The sequence below is a fragment of the Ranitomeya variabilis genome, chromosome 1 (genome assembly GCF_051348905.1).
Source record: "Ranitomeya variabilis isolate aRanVar5 chromosome 1, aRanVar5.hap1, whole genome shotgun sequence".
Classification (NCBI taxonomy): domain Eukaryota; kingdom Metazoa; phylum Chordata; class Amphibia; order Anura; family Dendrobatidae; genus Ranitomeya; species Ranitomeya variabilis.
Window position 1 is genome coordinate 498,193,043 of NC_135232.1, and position 16,760 is coordinate 498,209,802.

The 16,760-nt window shown below is 41.2% G+C and overlaps 1 protein-coding gene across 1 annotated transcript in view; it reads right to left on the minus strand.

Annotated features, from left to right (window-relative positions):
- Window positions 1–16,760, minus strand: part of TRABD2A (TraB domain containing 2A) — a 231,706-nt gene that overhangs the window by 173,213 nt on the left and 41,733 nt on the right. Inside the window, exon 2 of the mRNA XM_077281020.1 lies at window positions 4,141–4,701. Coding sequence (XP_077137135.1) covers window positions 4,141–4,701 — 561 coding nt within the window. The remainder of the gene's footprint in view (window positions 1–4,140; window positions 4,702–16,760) is intronic.

Here is a 16,760-nt window from a genome sequence, read left to right on the forward strand (position 1 = left end):
GTGAGTATGTACTGTTTTTTTTTTACATTTACTATGGTAACCAGGGTAAACATCGGGTTACTAAGCGCGGCCCTGCGCTTAGTAACCCGATGTTTACCCTGGTTACCCGGGGACTTCGGCATCGTTGGTCGCTGGAGAGCTGTCTGTGTGACAGCTCTCCAGCGACCACACAGCGACGCTGCAGCGATCGGCATCGTTGTCGATATCGCTGCAGCGTCGCTTAATGTGACGGTACCTTAATACACACTCTTTGTTGAACATGGTTAATGGCTTTCTACAGTTAACACAAGCTTATCTTTTCTAAGTAGGCTTCACATTCACAGAAACTTCCTTTTTCCCTAATTGCTTGTTTTTCTCTTCAGACAAGATTAGCCATAAAAACATTCATTTGCATGCAGCTTCTTTAGGCTATGTGCACACGTCACGTCAGAAATTTTCCTGACAAAAAACGGACATTTCTGCCAGAAATCCGCATGCGTTTTTACCGCGATTTTACCGCGTTTTTTTGTGCATTTTTTATGTGTTTTTTCCCAAATGCATAGAATTGCAGGAAAAACGTGGAAAATCCGCAAAATTAATGAACATGCTGCTTTTTTTTACTGCTATGCATTTTTTTCGCGGACAAAAACGGACCATGTGCACAAAACATGCAGAAAGCATTCTAAATGATAGGATGCATAATGTATGTGTTTTTAATGAGTTTTTATAGCGTTTTTATCGCGAAAAAAAAAAACGCGAAAAAACCTGAACATGTGCACATAGCCTACCAGTAAATATCACTATTCTGCCTTTCAGGAGCCATCAGATTATCATCCACATTTCTATGTAGAATTGATTTTTGAAACCCACTCATCCATTGACCTTACCAGATCATGATTTGTAAGATTTTTTTCTCTACAGTACATATTTGACCTTGCCATATTAAGGCTTCTGACCAAGTACAATTCTTAGTAAAACAAAGGTCAAATATATGTCATTGCTCAGGTCGATTTCACACGTCTATGAAATACTGACCATGCTCACATTGTAATACATGACTAGACCGCTAAGGTCTCGTACACTAAATTAACTGTCATATATGCCTATGACGATGTTATTTTAGGTAAATAATGGGATTGGGCACTGTATTGCAATATGAGCACTGTTTGTCCTCATATGAACTCGAGCGTGGGAACTTTTCCAAGGCTCCAGTTCATGAGGACATCCAGCAGAGGGCGCATCACCGCAACTCAAGGTAACTACAGGTCACCCTGCTTTCCATTCAGTACCCGGGGTTTTACAGGCAGGAGCGAGTGCTTTAGCACAGCTCCTGGCTGTAAAATGATTTAACCCCTTCAGATGGATTTACATCGTGGGACATAACGACAGAAGGTATGGAATATTGTTGTTTGTTTTTTTAACTTTGTTTCAGGACGATGGTCTTCAGGTGGATTAAGAGTCTAATAAAATATTACAACAACATGTGTCTTTATTTCATTAAAATACTTTGTAATAATGTGTGTGTGTTTTATTAACCATTTAGTACTATTGGATTAATAATGGATAGGTGTCATAATTGACGCCTCTCCATTATTAATCTGGCTTAATGTCACCTTACAATAGCAAGGTGACATTAACCCTTCATTACCCCATATCCCACCGCTAGACGGGAGTAGGAAGAGAGAGGCCAAGTGCCAGAATAGGCGCATCTTCCAGATGTGCCTTTTCTGGGGTGGCTGGGGGCAGATGTTTTTAGCCAGGGGGGGCCAATAACCATGGACCCTCTCTAGGCTATTAATATCTGCCCTCAGTCACTGGCTTTACCACTCTGGCGGAGAAAATTGCACGGGAGCCCACGCCAATTTTTTCCGCCATTTAACCCTTTATTTTACAATCTACAGTGCCCAAATTTTGCACATACACACTACTAACATTAGTAGTGTGGAATATGCAAAAAAAAAGGGATATGAGTTGGTTTACTGTATGTAAACCATGTCTCATATCATGTCGGGTTTGTGAAGGAGAGAGGAAAAGCCGGCAATTGAATTACCGGCTTTTCTATAGAACACTGCTGCATATTTCTCGCAAGTCACACTGCTGGTCCGTGTGTAATCCGTATTTTTCTCGCCCCCATAGACTTTCATTAGCGATTTTTTTGCGCAATACGGTGACAAACGCAGCATGCTGCGATTTTGTACGGCCGTACAAGACCGTATAATACGGATCAGTAAAATACGGCAGATAGGAGCTGGGACATAGGGAATCATTGGGCCGTGTGTTATGTGTATTTTACGGGTGTATTTTCTGCGCTCATACGTCTGTAAAACTCGCCAGTGTGACGCCGGCCTTAGAGTGTGTACTTAGTCTAGAGACGATATGTACTTTTTAACCACATAGTGAGGGAAAGGTGAGTGCTAAACTCAGCAGTGAGAAAGACAGACACATAATTATGTTTGGCCAACAAGATATACCTTATGATCAAAATTTCAACAGTATAACAAAATGTAAAACATTGGGGTTAATGTATGTCCAACTTTAGCTTAAAAATTGACTTATCACAATTTATTTAACAGAAAAATGATTTTCATATTATATCTGAGGTGGTGAATTTAGTCTGTTATTACAAGTATCATGGGGAGCATGTTTAACATGTGAAATTATATGGTATGCTCTATCAAAACAAAAAAATATGCCTCAAAAAATATAGCCAATATCAGTAGTGATACAACCCAAAAAGTTAAAACAAAATTCAACTAATACTGGATATTAATTAAAGAAAGCTGAAACTGGAGATCTGTTACAGCATCTCAACACTAATCTGACTGGGAACCTTTTCCTAGATAGCAAGTGACCATTGTCTCCTCAATCATCCACCTTCTGTTCTGTGTTATTGTTACCTCTACAGCTCATCGCCTCCTCCCCTCATAGGCTCCTATCTGTCCCAATGATGGGCTTTTCACAGTCAAATATTTTCACAGCTGTCACCTTTCACAAGATACCTTCTGGTGATTTCCACCCTCTGATAACTTTCAGGGCTAGAAGGTGAGAAATCTGTGAATGTTGGCCTGTTCTTTTGTAGATAAAATTACCAAGACTTGGGAGATATTCAATCTTTTGTGCAAAGTGACAGACTTTTTGTTCTGCACATAAGTAATGAGTATGTATAACTGATCAATTATAGATGCAAAGGTAGAAACTCCATAAAGTCAGACAACTGTGACTTATTTTCTTTCTTGGTATATATTCTGCTTACCATTTTGCAAACATAAAACTGGAAGTAAGAACATAGACATTAGCAAACATTCCTTGACCATTGAATGGCCTATTAAGTTGTAACGCTGCAGGGTATATGTCTATCTATTTTTTCAAATTTGGACTTTCTAAAAAAAACAACTAAATATAGTATATATAGTATATATATATATATATGTTGGCAATACCCAGAGCTGAGTTGTCAACCTGCTATCCCAATTTCTCCAAAGACTTAGATGGCTCCAGTGTTTGAAAGATATTTCCCAGGAGAACAAAGGATTGGACATGAATGGAAAGAATATTAGATATAGTACACTGTTAAAGTGGTATATCCAAACTCCATCCATGTTTTATATGAGATATGGCACTCAAAATTTGTAGATTATGAGCAGGACTATTTTGTAATATATATTTGGCAAGTGTACAACAGAGCTACATTGGAGTATCTGCTGATGTGCTATTATATATTAACATAAATGAAAAGCTTTTTACATATTACATCTAATTGAACACATTAAGAACATACCTTGATTTATTGAAAATGTCACAGTATTAATTACAAAAAGTTTTAAAAAACTGTAACTAACTGTCGTTCAGGGTGCGTGGCTTCTTGGTTCCAGGAAAATTCAAACTGCCCAATATTTTATGTAAACTTCTATACAGAAATGTTATTAAAAGTTGTGGTATGTAGACCAGCTTTGGAGAACCACTTATTATATGGACTAACAGGAGAGACTCAGCGCACCCCCTGGCAATAACAGCTGATTATGAGTGAGACCACCCATCATCAATTTGACTAGACCTTTATTAAACTCTGGGTTGTCCAAACTGGTCAACTTTTTAAGCAATGGCTGTGGGAAAAATCGTAAAGATGCAATATACAATATGTGAATATAGGATAATTCATACCTGTGAAAAATTCAACCCATTAAGCGGGTGACATTGTTCTTCTACTTTCTCGACAGCCCCAGTTCTCTTTTTAAGGCGCTCTGCTTCCTGAGCAAGATACAAATCCAATACTGGCACTCCTCGTGATTTAATGTCAACCTCTGTCAAAGAATTCACCATGAGCATCACCCATACAGGTCTTTTTCGTTCCCAGTTTCCAGCAATGGCATTAAATAAATAATCAGCATAAAGACCTTTCCCTCTTTGATCTGGAGTCATCCATGAGGGCATCATGAGTTTAACGTATTCCAAATGGCGTTTGAGTCTGCGATAAATATCCCTAGGAAGAACACTTTGTAGATTCTCACCCTGAGGCAGCATCTGGCAACTGGTCAGTGCAGAAATTGTGTAGGGATCTGTCAAATCCAACTCAAAGTACACAATATTGCTCTGCTGGAAAGCTTTCTTAGAGTTTTCTGGGATAAAATCCCACACCCTTGTGTATGGAACATGAATGGTGCCAAAGAAGTATGAAGGAGGATCTCGTTTGATGGTCCAGAGAAAAGAGTTCAGATGGCTTTGCTGAAAAATAAAAAAGAGCATTTACAAAGCTTTAGCTTTTCCTTTTCCATCAAATCATCATAAATCACAGCAAGGGGTCAGCCATTTTTTGTCATGGCAGCACACTCAAAAATCACACATCACATCACTGCGTTAAATTATCTTAATGGAAAAGATCAAAGATCAATAGAATCCGTGCGATGATTTTAAATGCAATTAAAAAAGTTTCTATGATTAACATATGCGTATTTATAAAGGACCGAAATCCCTGATTATACTAAGTTAATTGCATTAGTCTGAAATGCTTTGAACTCTGGTTTAGTTTAATTTATTCCAAAAAGAAATGTGACAACTCACAATGTAGTGGCTGAGGTCAGACAAAACTTCAGCTTCCAAAGATCACTCAAGTTTATGGAATAAAGTCTTGAATATGCACTTATATGAATATTAATAGATACACTCTACACCAAACCTGGGCAAATTGCTTCCCATGGACCACATGTGGCCCTTGGGTTGTTCCAGTTCAGATGGACAATGTGCTGATGAGAATAATGATCTTTTGGGTGAACAATCGTTTTGCTTTTTGTTTGATTTTTTATTTATTTTTATTACTTTATTTACTGTATTTTTTGGACTATAAGACACACTTTTTTCCTCCAAAAATGTGGAGAAAAATGCGTCTTATAGTCTGAATGTACCTGCTCTGGCTGTGGTGGGGAGGTGGGGAAGTGGCACCAGCGGAGCAGCGGGTCACAGGAGGCAGGGGCCGGCGGTTGCGGCTAACTTCTGTGCCTGGTGCTAAAGAGAAATGAATATTCACGGAACATCGGACGCAGCGAGGGATTGCAGGAAGGTAAGTTTAATGGTTTATGTTTTTTTTTTATGGGAGCCATGCATACCAGGAAGGGATAGGGGCCAATCATACTAGGAAAAGGAAGGAGCCAGACATACCAGGATGGAGATGGGGGGAATTATGCCTACCAGGATAGGGAAGAGGGGGCCAAACATAGAAGGCTAGGGATGAGGGGTCATTCATATGAGGATAGGGATGAGAGGGACCAAGCCTACCAGGATAGGGATGAGGGGGCCATGCCTACCAGGCTAGGGATGAGGAGGCCATGCATACCAGTATAGGGAAGAGGAGGCCATGCATACCAGGATAGGGATGAGGAGGCCATGCATACCAGGACGGGAATGAGGAGGCCGTGCATACCAAGATGGGGATGAGGAGCCATGCATACCAGGCTAGAGATGAGGAGGCCGTGCATACCAGGATGGGTATGAGGACCATGCATACCAGGATAGGAATGAGGGGGCCATACATGTCCGGATAGGGATGAGGGGGCCATGCATACCAGGATAGGGATGAGGGGGCCATACATGCCAGGATAGTGATGAGGGGGCCATACATACCAGTATAGGGATGAGGGAGCATGCATACCAGGAGTGGGATAAGGGAGCCATGCATAACAGGATAGGGATGAGGAGCCATGCATACCAGGATGGGGATGGGTGACATATATACTAGGATATGGATGAGGAGGCTATGCATACCAGGAAAGGGATGAAAGGGCTATGCATGCCAGGGTAGGGATGAGGAGGCCATGCAGACCAGGATGGGGATGAGGAGCCATGCACACCAGGATGGGGATGAGGAGGCCATGCATACCAGGATAGGGATGAGGAGGCCATGCATACCAGGGTAGGGATGAGGAGGCCATGCATAACAGGATAGGGATGAGGGGGCCATGCATACCAGGATAGGGATGGGTGCCATATATATACTAGGATAGGGATGAGGAGGCCATGCATACCAGGAAAAGGATGAGGGGGCTATGCATACCAGGATAGGGATAAGGGAGCCATGCATACCAGGATAGGGATGAGGGAGCCATGCATACCAGGATAGGGATGAGGGAGCCATGCAAACCAGGATAGGGATGAGCGAGCCATGCATACCAGGATAGGGATGAGGGAGCCATGCATACCAGGATAGGGATGAGGGAGCCATGCAAACCAGGATAGGGATGAGCGAGCCATGCATACCAGGATAGGGATGAGCGAGCCATGCATACCAGGATAGGGATGGGTGTCATATATACTAGGATAGGGATGAGGAGGCTATGAAAACCAGGAAAAGGATGAGGGGGCTATGCATACCAGGATAGGGATAAGGGAGCTATGCATACCAGGATAGGGATGAGGGAGCCATGCATACCAGGATAGGGATGAAGATGCATGCATACCAGGGTAGGGATGAGGAGGCCATGCATACCAGGATAGGGAAGGGTTCCACATATACTAGGATAGGGATGAGGAGGCTATGCATACCAGGAAAAGGATGAGGGGGCTATGCATACCAGGATAGGGATGAGGAAGCCATGCATACCAGGATAGGGATGAGGAAGCCATGCATACCAGGATAGGGATGAGGAGGCCATGCATACCAGAGTAAGGATGAGGAGGCCATGCACACCAGGATGGAGATAAGGAGGCTATGCATACCAGGATGGAGCTGAGGGGACCAGGATAGGAGATATTGGTACAGAATTGACCACATTTTTTGCTTCAAAGTTTTTTTCTAATTTCTTCCTCTAAAACCTAGGTGAGTCTTTAAGTCCAGTTCGCCTTTTAGTCTGAAAAATATGGTAACTCATTTATATAGTGCTATTATTTCCACAACACTTTAGAGACATCATCACTGTCCCTAGTGTGGATCATAATATATATTCCCTAGGGGTATATTTTTTGGAGTGTGGGAGGAAGCCAGAGTACCTGAAGGAACCCTGCGCAAACAGGTAGAAACGTACAAACTTCTTGATGATATGGGCATTGAACTTGGGACTCTGAAAGGCTACAGTGCTAACCACTGAGTCACTATGCTGCCCCCTCCCTCAATTAGTAGTCTGTTTAGACTGCACAATTAGGGTATGTGCACACGCTGCAGATTTTGCTGCGGAAAATTCCGCAATGGAATCCGCAGCGTGTGCACAAGCCCTTATGTTGAAGCGCTCATTACTTATACACTATGTTCCAAATTATTATGCAAATTACATTTTTATTGGATTTTCCTAAATGGTTGGTGCAAATGACAGTCAGTCTAATAAAAGTAATCACCCATTAGAGTATACATCGAATTTTATTGAAGAAACCTCCCAATGAAAACAGTATAATCTCCAAAATGAATAAAAACTTAAAATGCACTGTTCCAAATTATTAGGCACAGTAGAATTTCTAAACATTTGATATGTTTTAAAGAACTGAAAATGCTCATTTGTGGAATTTGCAGCATTAGGAGGTCACATTCACTGAACAAAAAAGCTATTTAACTCCAAAACATCCCAACAGGCCAAGTTACATGTTAACATAGGAACCCTTCTTTGATATCACCTTCACAATTCTTGCATCCATTGAACTTGTGAGTTTTTGGAGAGTTTCTGCTTGTATTTCTTTGCATGAAGTCAGAATAGCCTCCCAGAGCTGCTGTTTTGATGTGAACTGCCTCTCACCCTCATAGATCGTTTGCTTGATGATACTCCAAAGGCTCTCTATAGGGTTGAGGTCAGGGGAAGATGGTGGCCATACCATGAGTTTATCTCCTTTTATGCCCATAGCAGCCAATGATTCAGATGTATTCTTTGCAGCATGAGATGGTGCATTGTCATGCATGAAGATGATTTTGCTCCTGAAAGCACATTTCTGCTTTTTATACCATGGAGGAAAGTTGTCAGTCAGAAACTCTATATACTTTGCAGAGGTCATTTTCACACCTTCGGGAACATTAAAGGGCCCTACCAGCTGTTTCTCCATGATTCCGGCCCAAAACATGACTCCTCCACCTCCTTGCTGACGTTGAAGCCAAGTTGGGACATGGTGGCCATCCACCAACCATCCACTACTCCATCCATTTGGACCATCCAGGGTTGCTCAACATTTATCAGTAAACAAGACTGTTTGGAAATTAGTCTTCATGTATGTGTGGGCCCACTGCAACCATTTCTGCTTGTGAACACTGTTTAAGGGTGGCCGAATAGTAGGTTTATGCACCACAGCATGCCTTTGAAGGAGCCTACACCTTGAGGTTCGAGGGACTCCAGAGGCACCAGCAGCTTTAAATATCTGTTTGCTGCTTTGTAATGGCTTTTTAGCAGCTGCTCTCTTAATCCGATGAACTTGCCTGGCAGAAATCTTCCTCATTATGCCTTTATCAGCACAAACACATTTGTGCTCAGATACAGCCACAAATCTCTTAACAGTACGATGATCACGCTTAAGGTTTCGGGAAATTTCTAATGTTTTCATCCCTTCACCAAGGCATTGTACTATTTGATGCTTTTCAGCAGCAGAGAGATCCTTTTTATTTCCCATATTGCTTGAAAACTGTGGCCTGCTTAATAATGTGGAACATCATTTTTAAGTAGTTTTCCTTTAATTAGAATCACTTGGCAAACCAATTATCACATGTTGATTTCAGTGATCCATTGAGCCTGAGACACAATACAATCCATGAGTTTATTTGAAAAACAAAACAATTAAATCTTTATGACACTTAAATCCAATTTGTATAATAATTTGGAACACGGTGTAATAACGCAGTGTAAATTCAACGTAAAGGAAGATGTTGTCTCAAGATTGGAAGTTATTCTCTATTGACAGAATAGGTGATAACTTTCCAATTACCAGGGGTCTGATTGCTGGAATACCCATCAAACCCAAAAACCAGGCCTGTGTGAATGGAACCATGGTCAATCATGCACACAGCCACTCTATTCATTCATAACGCGAATGCTGCAAACCAGCCATATGCAGCACTGCGCTTTCTCCTGCGGTCCCTTTAAGAATGAATGGATGTGTGCATAATCGATCATTGCTTCATAAGAGACTCAGTTCTGGGATTTTGGATGTCCCAGTGGTCAGACCGCCAAAGAATTAAAAGTTATCCTGTATCCCACGGATAAGGGATAACTTCTAAACTTGAGAATACCCCTTTAAGAGAATCCTTTCCAGCATCCAGTCCTAGTGTAGGTTAAGGTTCAATTAGAAAAGTGAGCAAAAACAGGTTTCAAAGTCGAAGCTGAAAGCAATTTTATGAAAATATGTAATCTCCGCAACAATAGCTGCAGGGATTAGCTGCGAACACTCATGGATAATTGGATCCAAATGTTGTAACCTAGCAGATGTTTATACACATGCACAGGTAATTCAGGTAGCCAAACAATGAAAGAGTTTAGAAAATGACATTTGAAATCAAGACAATTTCGGCATTTATACATCACCATGGATACAAATCAACAAATACATAATGTTTTATATCAACTGTACATATAGACAAGGAACCGAGGCGAAGTTGGTCGTGGCATTAAATGTAAAACAAAAAGTTTGACTCAAAAGTAAACTTTGATGGGAAATGTTTATATTCGTTACATGTTCATTAATCATTATACAATGATTTAGGAGTGTTATTATTAAACACCGGACTATTGAAAGTTGGATTTTGATTGCTTGTCAGCTTCCTTTTTACATTTAGCTGCATTTGCTTTTTTATGTCTGAAAAAGTTTTCGACAACCTGCCTAGTATCCAATTAGTTCGATGCACTAGATGATGTATCACTAAAGAAACAAGTTCATAAAATCAGTTGTGCACAAAGAAAACAAAGATTCAAGTTTTAAAAGATAAAAATCACATCGGCGCTAAACTCAAAATGTTTATGTTAAAAGCCGCTGGCAACCCAGCAGATGAAGTGTGCAACTCTGCATGAAATAGCTGTCACCATATAAATAATAAGTAATACATTAGGCTGCTGTGCTAGTGACAAAATGCAATAGGACTGCTGTCCCAAATAGTCCAGGGGGTGGCACTTACTTTTGAGTGCCCGAAAATGTGGTTGCCCAAATCGTCCGTTGGTCTAGATCAGTGTTCCCCAACTCCGGTCCTCCAGCGCCACCAACAGGTCATGTTTTCAGAATTTCCTTAGTATTATCCAGGAGATAATTGCATCACCTGCACATGCAATAATTCCATCACCTGTGCAATACTAAGGAAATCCTGAATACATGACCTGTTGGTGGCTCTTGAGGACTGAAGTTATGGTGTAGATGGAAGACTATATCTGAAGATGTAACTTCCATCTAGACCAACGGACAATTTGGGCAATCACATTTCCGGGCACTCAAAAGTAAGTGCCAGCCCCTGGACTATTTTGGGACAGCAGTCCTATTGCATTTTGTTACTAGCGCTGCAGCCTAATTTATTATTTCAAGATTCAAGTTTAGTAAAGGAAATTCAGGAGATATTCAGATTAAGCATGGCATTACCTTCACAGTCCCCAAGCATGGCAGGGGTCCATTGGCATGCAAACTAACTAATTACGAAACACAATGGAACAAGCCAGCATTTCTTTCAGCCACATTGGGAAGCTACAGTAGAACCTGCCTGGTGGGTACATAAATCCCATCCATATCACAAGACAGCTACTATGTTACTGTAGCAGAGATTCTTCCATCACTCTTTGTGATAGCATTTCTTTCTTGATGTCTTCTGCTGTAGAACTAAGATGCTATATCGCTGCTAGTTATATATGATGATGTTCTATCCATCTGTACCATTCTCTGTAAATAATGTGCAGCAGATAAAAGTAATGGTATATAGAATTAGGAAAAAATTAATGTAAATATGTCATCTTGGAATGGGTTATCCATTTTTATAAAATACTAAGCATCCATTCACACTAATCTCCATCAACCTCACAACATGTCCTCCATCACTAAATACTTTGTAGAAAACAGTGAGGGACAATCATCTTGGGCGAGAAAGAGGAGAATGTGTCCTATAATAATTGTTTTCCAGAAGGAACTTGCTGGCTTGACTATTATATGGTCAGTTAGGGTATATGCATGCAGAGGTTTTTTGTGGTGGTCAAAAATATGTTTTTTTAGTAGTAACAATTTGAAGAAATGTGCCTTCTTTGCAGAGTTTTTTGTTTTCTATACCGTTTGCTGAAACAGATTTCAAGTTTTTCAAGCATTTTGAATTCGTTTTTTTCTCCTGTGTTTTTTTTTCCATCCGTTTGATTGAACAGTGCCTAGTTTGGTGGTTTTTATTTTCCATCGGAAGTTGGTTCCAAGAAGTGACACGCACTTTCTTTTTTTCCCACTAGGTATTTTTCAAACCTAAATCAGAGGAAAAATGCTCAATAGAATGAAAATATGAACAGCAAAGTGTTTTTTTCCATAGAAATAAATAGGAAGAGTGTTTTAAGGTTTTTTGGCAACTTTTCTAGTGGTCTTTGTAACAGACCTGGTCCAAAAAACTACTTAAAAACTTGTGTGCATACTCAGATAGTGCATATATAAAAACGCTATATGCATATCAATTTCACATAACAATGTCACATATCACAGTCAATTCAAATATAAGTACACGCCTAGAAAAGTCTCTATCGCCTCTGCAAGATCTGAATTATAGTTGCTTCTTTTTGTTGTTACTTATATTGTGAAATCATATTTCTATATTACTGTACAGAAATTATTATTCATATCAATCCCTTATCAATTCTCCCCAATCGTCAGGTTCTATGCCAAATATTGATGTTTTCAGCCACTTTCTTATTTAAATTTTAGATACATTGTTAATCATATAACTATATTATCTAGAGTTTGCACAAAAAATTTAGGTAAAGGGGTTTTCAGAGCTAATTTTCAATATTATTATTATTATTATTATTATTATTATTATTATTCATTTATTAGAGAACCATTTATTCCATGGTGCTTTACATGTGAAAAAGGGCATACATAGACAAGTACAATAAACATGAGCAATGCATGGCACACACAAGTACAGGAGGAGAGAGGCCCCTGCCCGCGAGGAGTCATAGTCTACAGGGGATAGGTGAGGATACACTAGGAGAGGGTAGAGCTGGTCAGGCGACGGTTCAGTAATCTGAGAATCACATAATAATTAACATAAGGACCCTTTTGTATTATGCCTGCAAAGCCAACCATGTACTTTGTATGAAATTTTTCATTACCCTCATGGGCATTTGAAGCCATTACCGATTGCCCAACTTGATGACATGAAGTAATTATTGTCCATTACTGAAAAATATATATAAATAATAAAGAGAATCAAGAGTTTTTACATATAAAAAGTATATATTTTTTATTTCATATAATTTAATAAATGTTTTTCTTTTACAACAAGTATAAAGACAATCTGTCAATATGGACAAAAAGGATGATCCAAACCAGGTGAAAACGCAGTGTAAACGCTAGTACACAGGATTGACTATGTGCAGAATTTCTAATTGTCTTTTACTGACTGCCCAATATATACAATAATCTAAAATGGATACAATTTAAATGTAAATAATAGCACCCTGTTTATACTGACAATCATTACGCAATTGCGTTATATTAATAAAATTTTAAGTGTCACATTAAGTTTACAGAGAGCATATATCAAGTGATCCAACGCCCCCTTGAGGAAGCGAGAGTCTTTTCTCGCGAAACGCGCGTCGGGGACAACGAACGCTTCCAGGTCTGACATCCACTGAATATGGGTAAATAACCTTGATAACTTCTTACATATTTATGTGTGGTCTTTCTTCTAATATGGTGTGACACCTATGGACTTATTGAATCTGCGCAAGAGCGCGATCTACATTTATTTATATCAGGTGTCTGCATCTTCATTTAAACTGCGCCCAACTTGGATCACTTGATATATGCTCTCTGTAAACTTAATGTGACACTTAAAATTTTATTAATATAAGGCAATTGCGTAATGATTGTCAGTATAAACAGGGTGCTATTATTTACATTTAAATTGTATCCATTTTAGATTATTGTATATATTGGGCAGTCAGTAAAAGACAATTAGAAATTCTGCACATAGTCAATCCTGTGTACTAGCGTTTACACTGCGTTTTCACCTGGTTTGGATCATCCTTTTTGTCCATATTGACAGATTGTCTTTATACTTGTTGTAAAAGAAAAACATTTATTAAATTATATGAAATAAAAAATATATACTTTTTATATGTAAAAACTCTTGATTCTCTTTATTATTTATGATTAAGTTGAGTTTAGTATACTTACCTATAGGCGTACTGCTGGTCTTTCTGTATATTGAAAAATATATATGTATAGTGATTCAACTGCCCATTTGAACTCACACATACAGTGCACACTCAGCACTCTGTCTCAGAATGCTACATAAGGCCTCTTTCACACGTCAGTGTCTCCGGTACGTGTAGTGACAGTTTTCTCACGTACCGGAGACACTGACACACGTAGACCCATTCAAATGAATGGGTTTATGCACATGTCTCCGTGTTTCTCCGGCAGCACGTACAGCAATACGTCCTGCACACGTGCACACGGAGAACAGTGTGCACTCTCCTCCGTGTGCACGTACCACCCGCAAGAGAGACAGTGCTACAGTAAGCGCTGTCCCCCCCGCTGTGGTGCTGAAGGCGGCATTCATCTCTTCTCCCCCGCGGGAGAGAAGAGATGAATGATCAAATTTTTTTTTTTTTGTTAAAAATAAAGTTGCTGGGACCTCCAGCCTCCCATCCCCAGCGTGCCGACCGGCCCCTTGCAGAAGAAATACTCACCCGGCTCCCGCGATGTCTCCCCTCTCCGCTCAGCGCCGGCAGCCTGTCCTGTGTGAGCGGTCACGTGGGACCGCTCATTACAGTGATGAATATGCGCATATTCCTCACTGTAATGAGTGGTCCCACATGACCGCTCACACAGGAGAAGGGGCGAGCGCTGAGAGGAGAGAGGAGACATCGCGGGGAGCCGGGTGAGTATTTCTTCTGCAAGGGGCCGGGCGGCGCACTGGGGATGGGAGGCTGGAGATCCCAGCAACTTTATTTTTAACAAAAAAAAAAAAAAGATCATTCATCTCTTCTCTCCCACGGGGGAGAAGAGATGAATGCCGCCTTCAGCACCACAGCGGGGGGGGGACAGCGCTTAGTGTAGCGCTGTCTCTCCTGCACGGTCCGTGTGGTCCTCAGGCGGCACACAGGCGGCACACGGATGCCGCACATGTGCCACAGTGATGTGCCACGTGAGCACACGGACATGGATAACTCTGGTACCGATTTCTCCGGTACCGGAATTATCTGGACGTGTGAAAGAGGCCTAATGCAAAGTCTACACTTCAAGCTCTCCCTTGACACCCTCATGTCACAATTCATTTTTGTTTTCGTGGCAGCTCTGGTTCTGCTATAATTTAAATGTGGCTTTTTTCCTTTTTGGGCCAGCGAGGGTTAATGTCAGTTCCCTTGCTGGCAGTTGTTTTGTTGCTAGTCAGCTGATGTGAGTGGTGACCACTCCCACCATCCCTTAAATAGTCACATGATGCATCAGCTGACTGATGGTAATAGAGTTATTCTATGAAGACCAGCCTAAGAGTTTGGAGCACTCTGGTGCCAGCTGCTAATTCTGTGGAGTTTGGTTTCCTGATTCCATGTCCTCTGCTGTGTGGAGCTTGGCACTGGAGGCTGGAGCTAAGTTTCTTGTTCCCTTTCCTTGTCTGTCTTGTGCTTGTCACTACCCCCTGTGTTTATACCACCTGTAGTGGTGAGGCTAGCATCCGTGCAGGAGAGTGCACTAGCCAGGATATAGTGAGGTGACAGCTAGAGACTAGGCACATGATGACGGCTGGGGGAAGGCCCCCATAGGGCTTTAGGGGAGCTTAGGTATAGGCACAGGGCCTTTCTCTCTCTTTTTCCATCCTGTTGTTGGTGTTCGTTGTGTCGTCCGCTGGACCTACCCATGTGGGTCATGACACCCCATTCACAAGACATCACTATCATTGGGAGTCTCACTGGTCTTGTAGATACATTTCTTTGAGAAGACTGATGTCTGTATCAGAGAGCTTGGCCAGACTGCACACTGGACATGCCTCCGGAGATGATTGACTTCTCCTAAATATGAGATGGTGAACTTGTAAAGGGAGGAAGGAGTGAATAGACACACACAACAGTGTCTGGGAGGAAACATTGCCACAGTGATGACCACAGTTATTAGGAATAGAGAAAGAAGAAGAATGACAATGGAAGGAACTGACGAGTAGAACACACATCCCCTGGGGAAGAAGATTAGATGAGACAAGGGGGAAGGTGACAGCTATGGTCTTGGCTACTGTGTGCATTTTCAAACATTATTCAGTTTTTTTTAATGTTTCTTTTGGAGTAATGGCTTCTTCCTGGCAGAGTGGCCTTTCAGTCCATGTTGAAACAGCACTCGTTTCACTGTGGATATTGACACAATCTTACCAGCTTCCGCGCTCATCTTCACAAGGTCTTTTGCTTTTGTCCTTGGGTTGATATGCACATGTCGGACCAAAGCACATTCATGTCTGGGACACAGAACCCATCTCCTTCCTGAGTGGTGTGATGGCTGGGTATTACCATCTTGTTTGTACTTGTATATAATTGTTTGTACAGATGAAGGTGGCACCTTCAGGTATCTTGAAATTGTACCCAAGTATGAGCCAGACTTGTGCAAGTCCACAATTCTCTTCCTGATATCTTGGCTGATTTCTTTAGACTTTCCCATTCTACGCAAAGAAGCAGTGTGTTTCAGGTGAGCATTAAAATACATCCACAGGTGTGTCTCTAATTAAGTCAGATTTTGCCATAAAAAGCTTTTAAACACATGACATCATCATATGGGCAGTCCAGATTTGTTTAAAGGCATAGTAATCTTAAGGTACCGTCACACTCAGCGACGCTGCAGCGATATAGACAACGAGCCGATCGCTGCAGCGTCACTGTTTAGGTCGCTGTAGAGACGTCAAACACAGCAGCTCAAGAACGATGCAGGAGCGATCCTGTGACGTAACGGTGACTCATTTATCGTTCTCACAGGTCGTTAGCTCCATGTAAAACATTGCTGGCATCGTTGCTTTTGCTGTCAAACACGACGATACACGCCGACCTGACGACCAAATAAAGTTCTGGACTTCTAGCTCCGACCAGCGATATCACAGCGGGATCCAGATCGCTGCTGCGTGTCAAACACAATGAGATCGCTAACCAGGACGCTGCAACGTCACGGATCGTTGT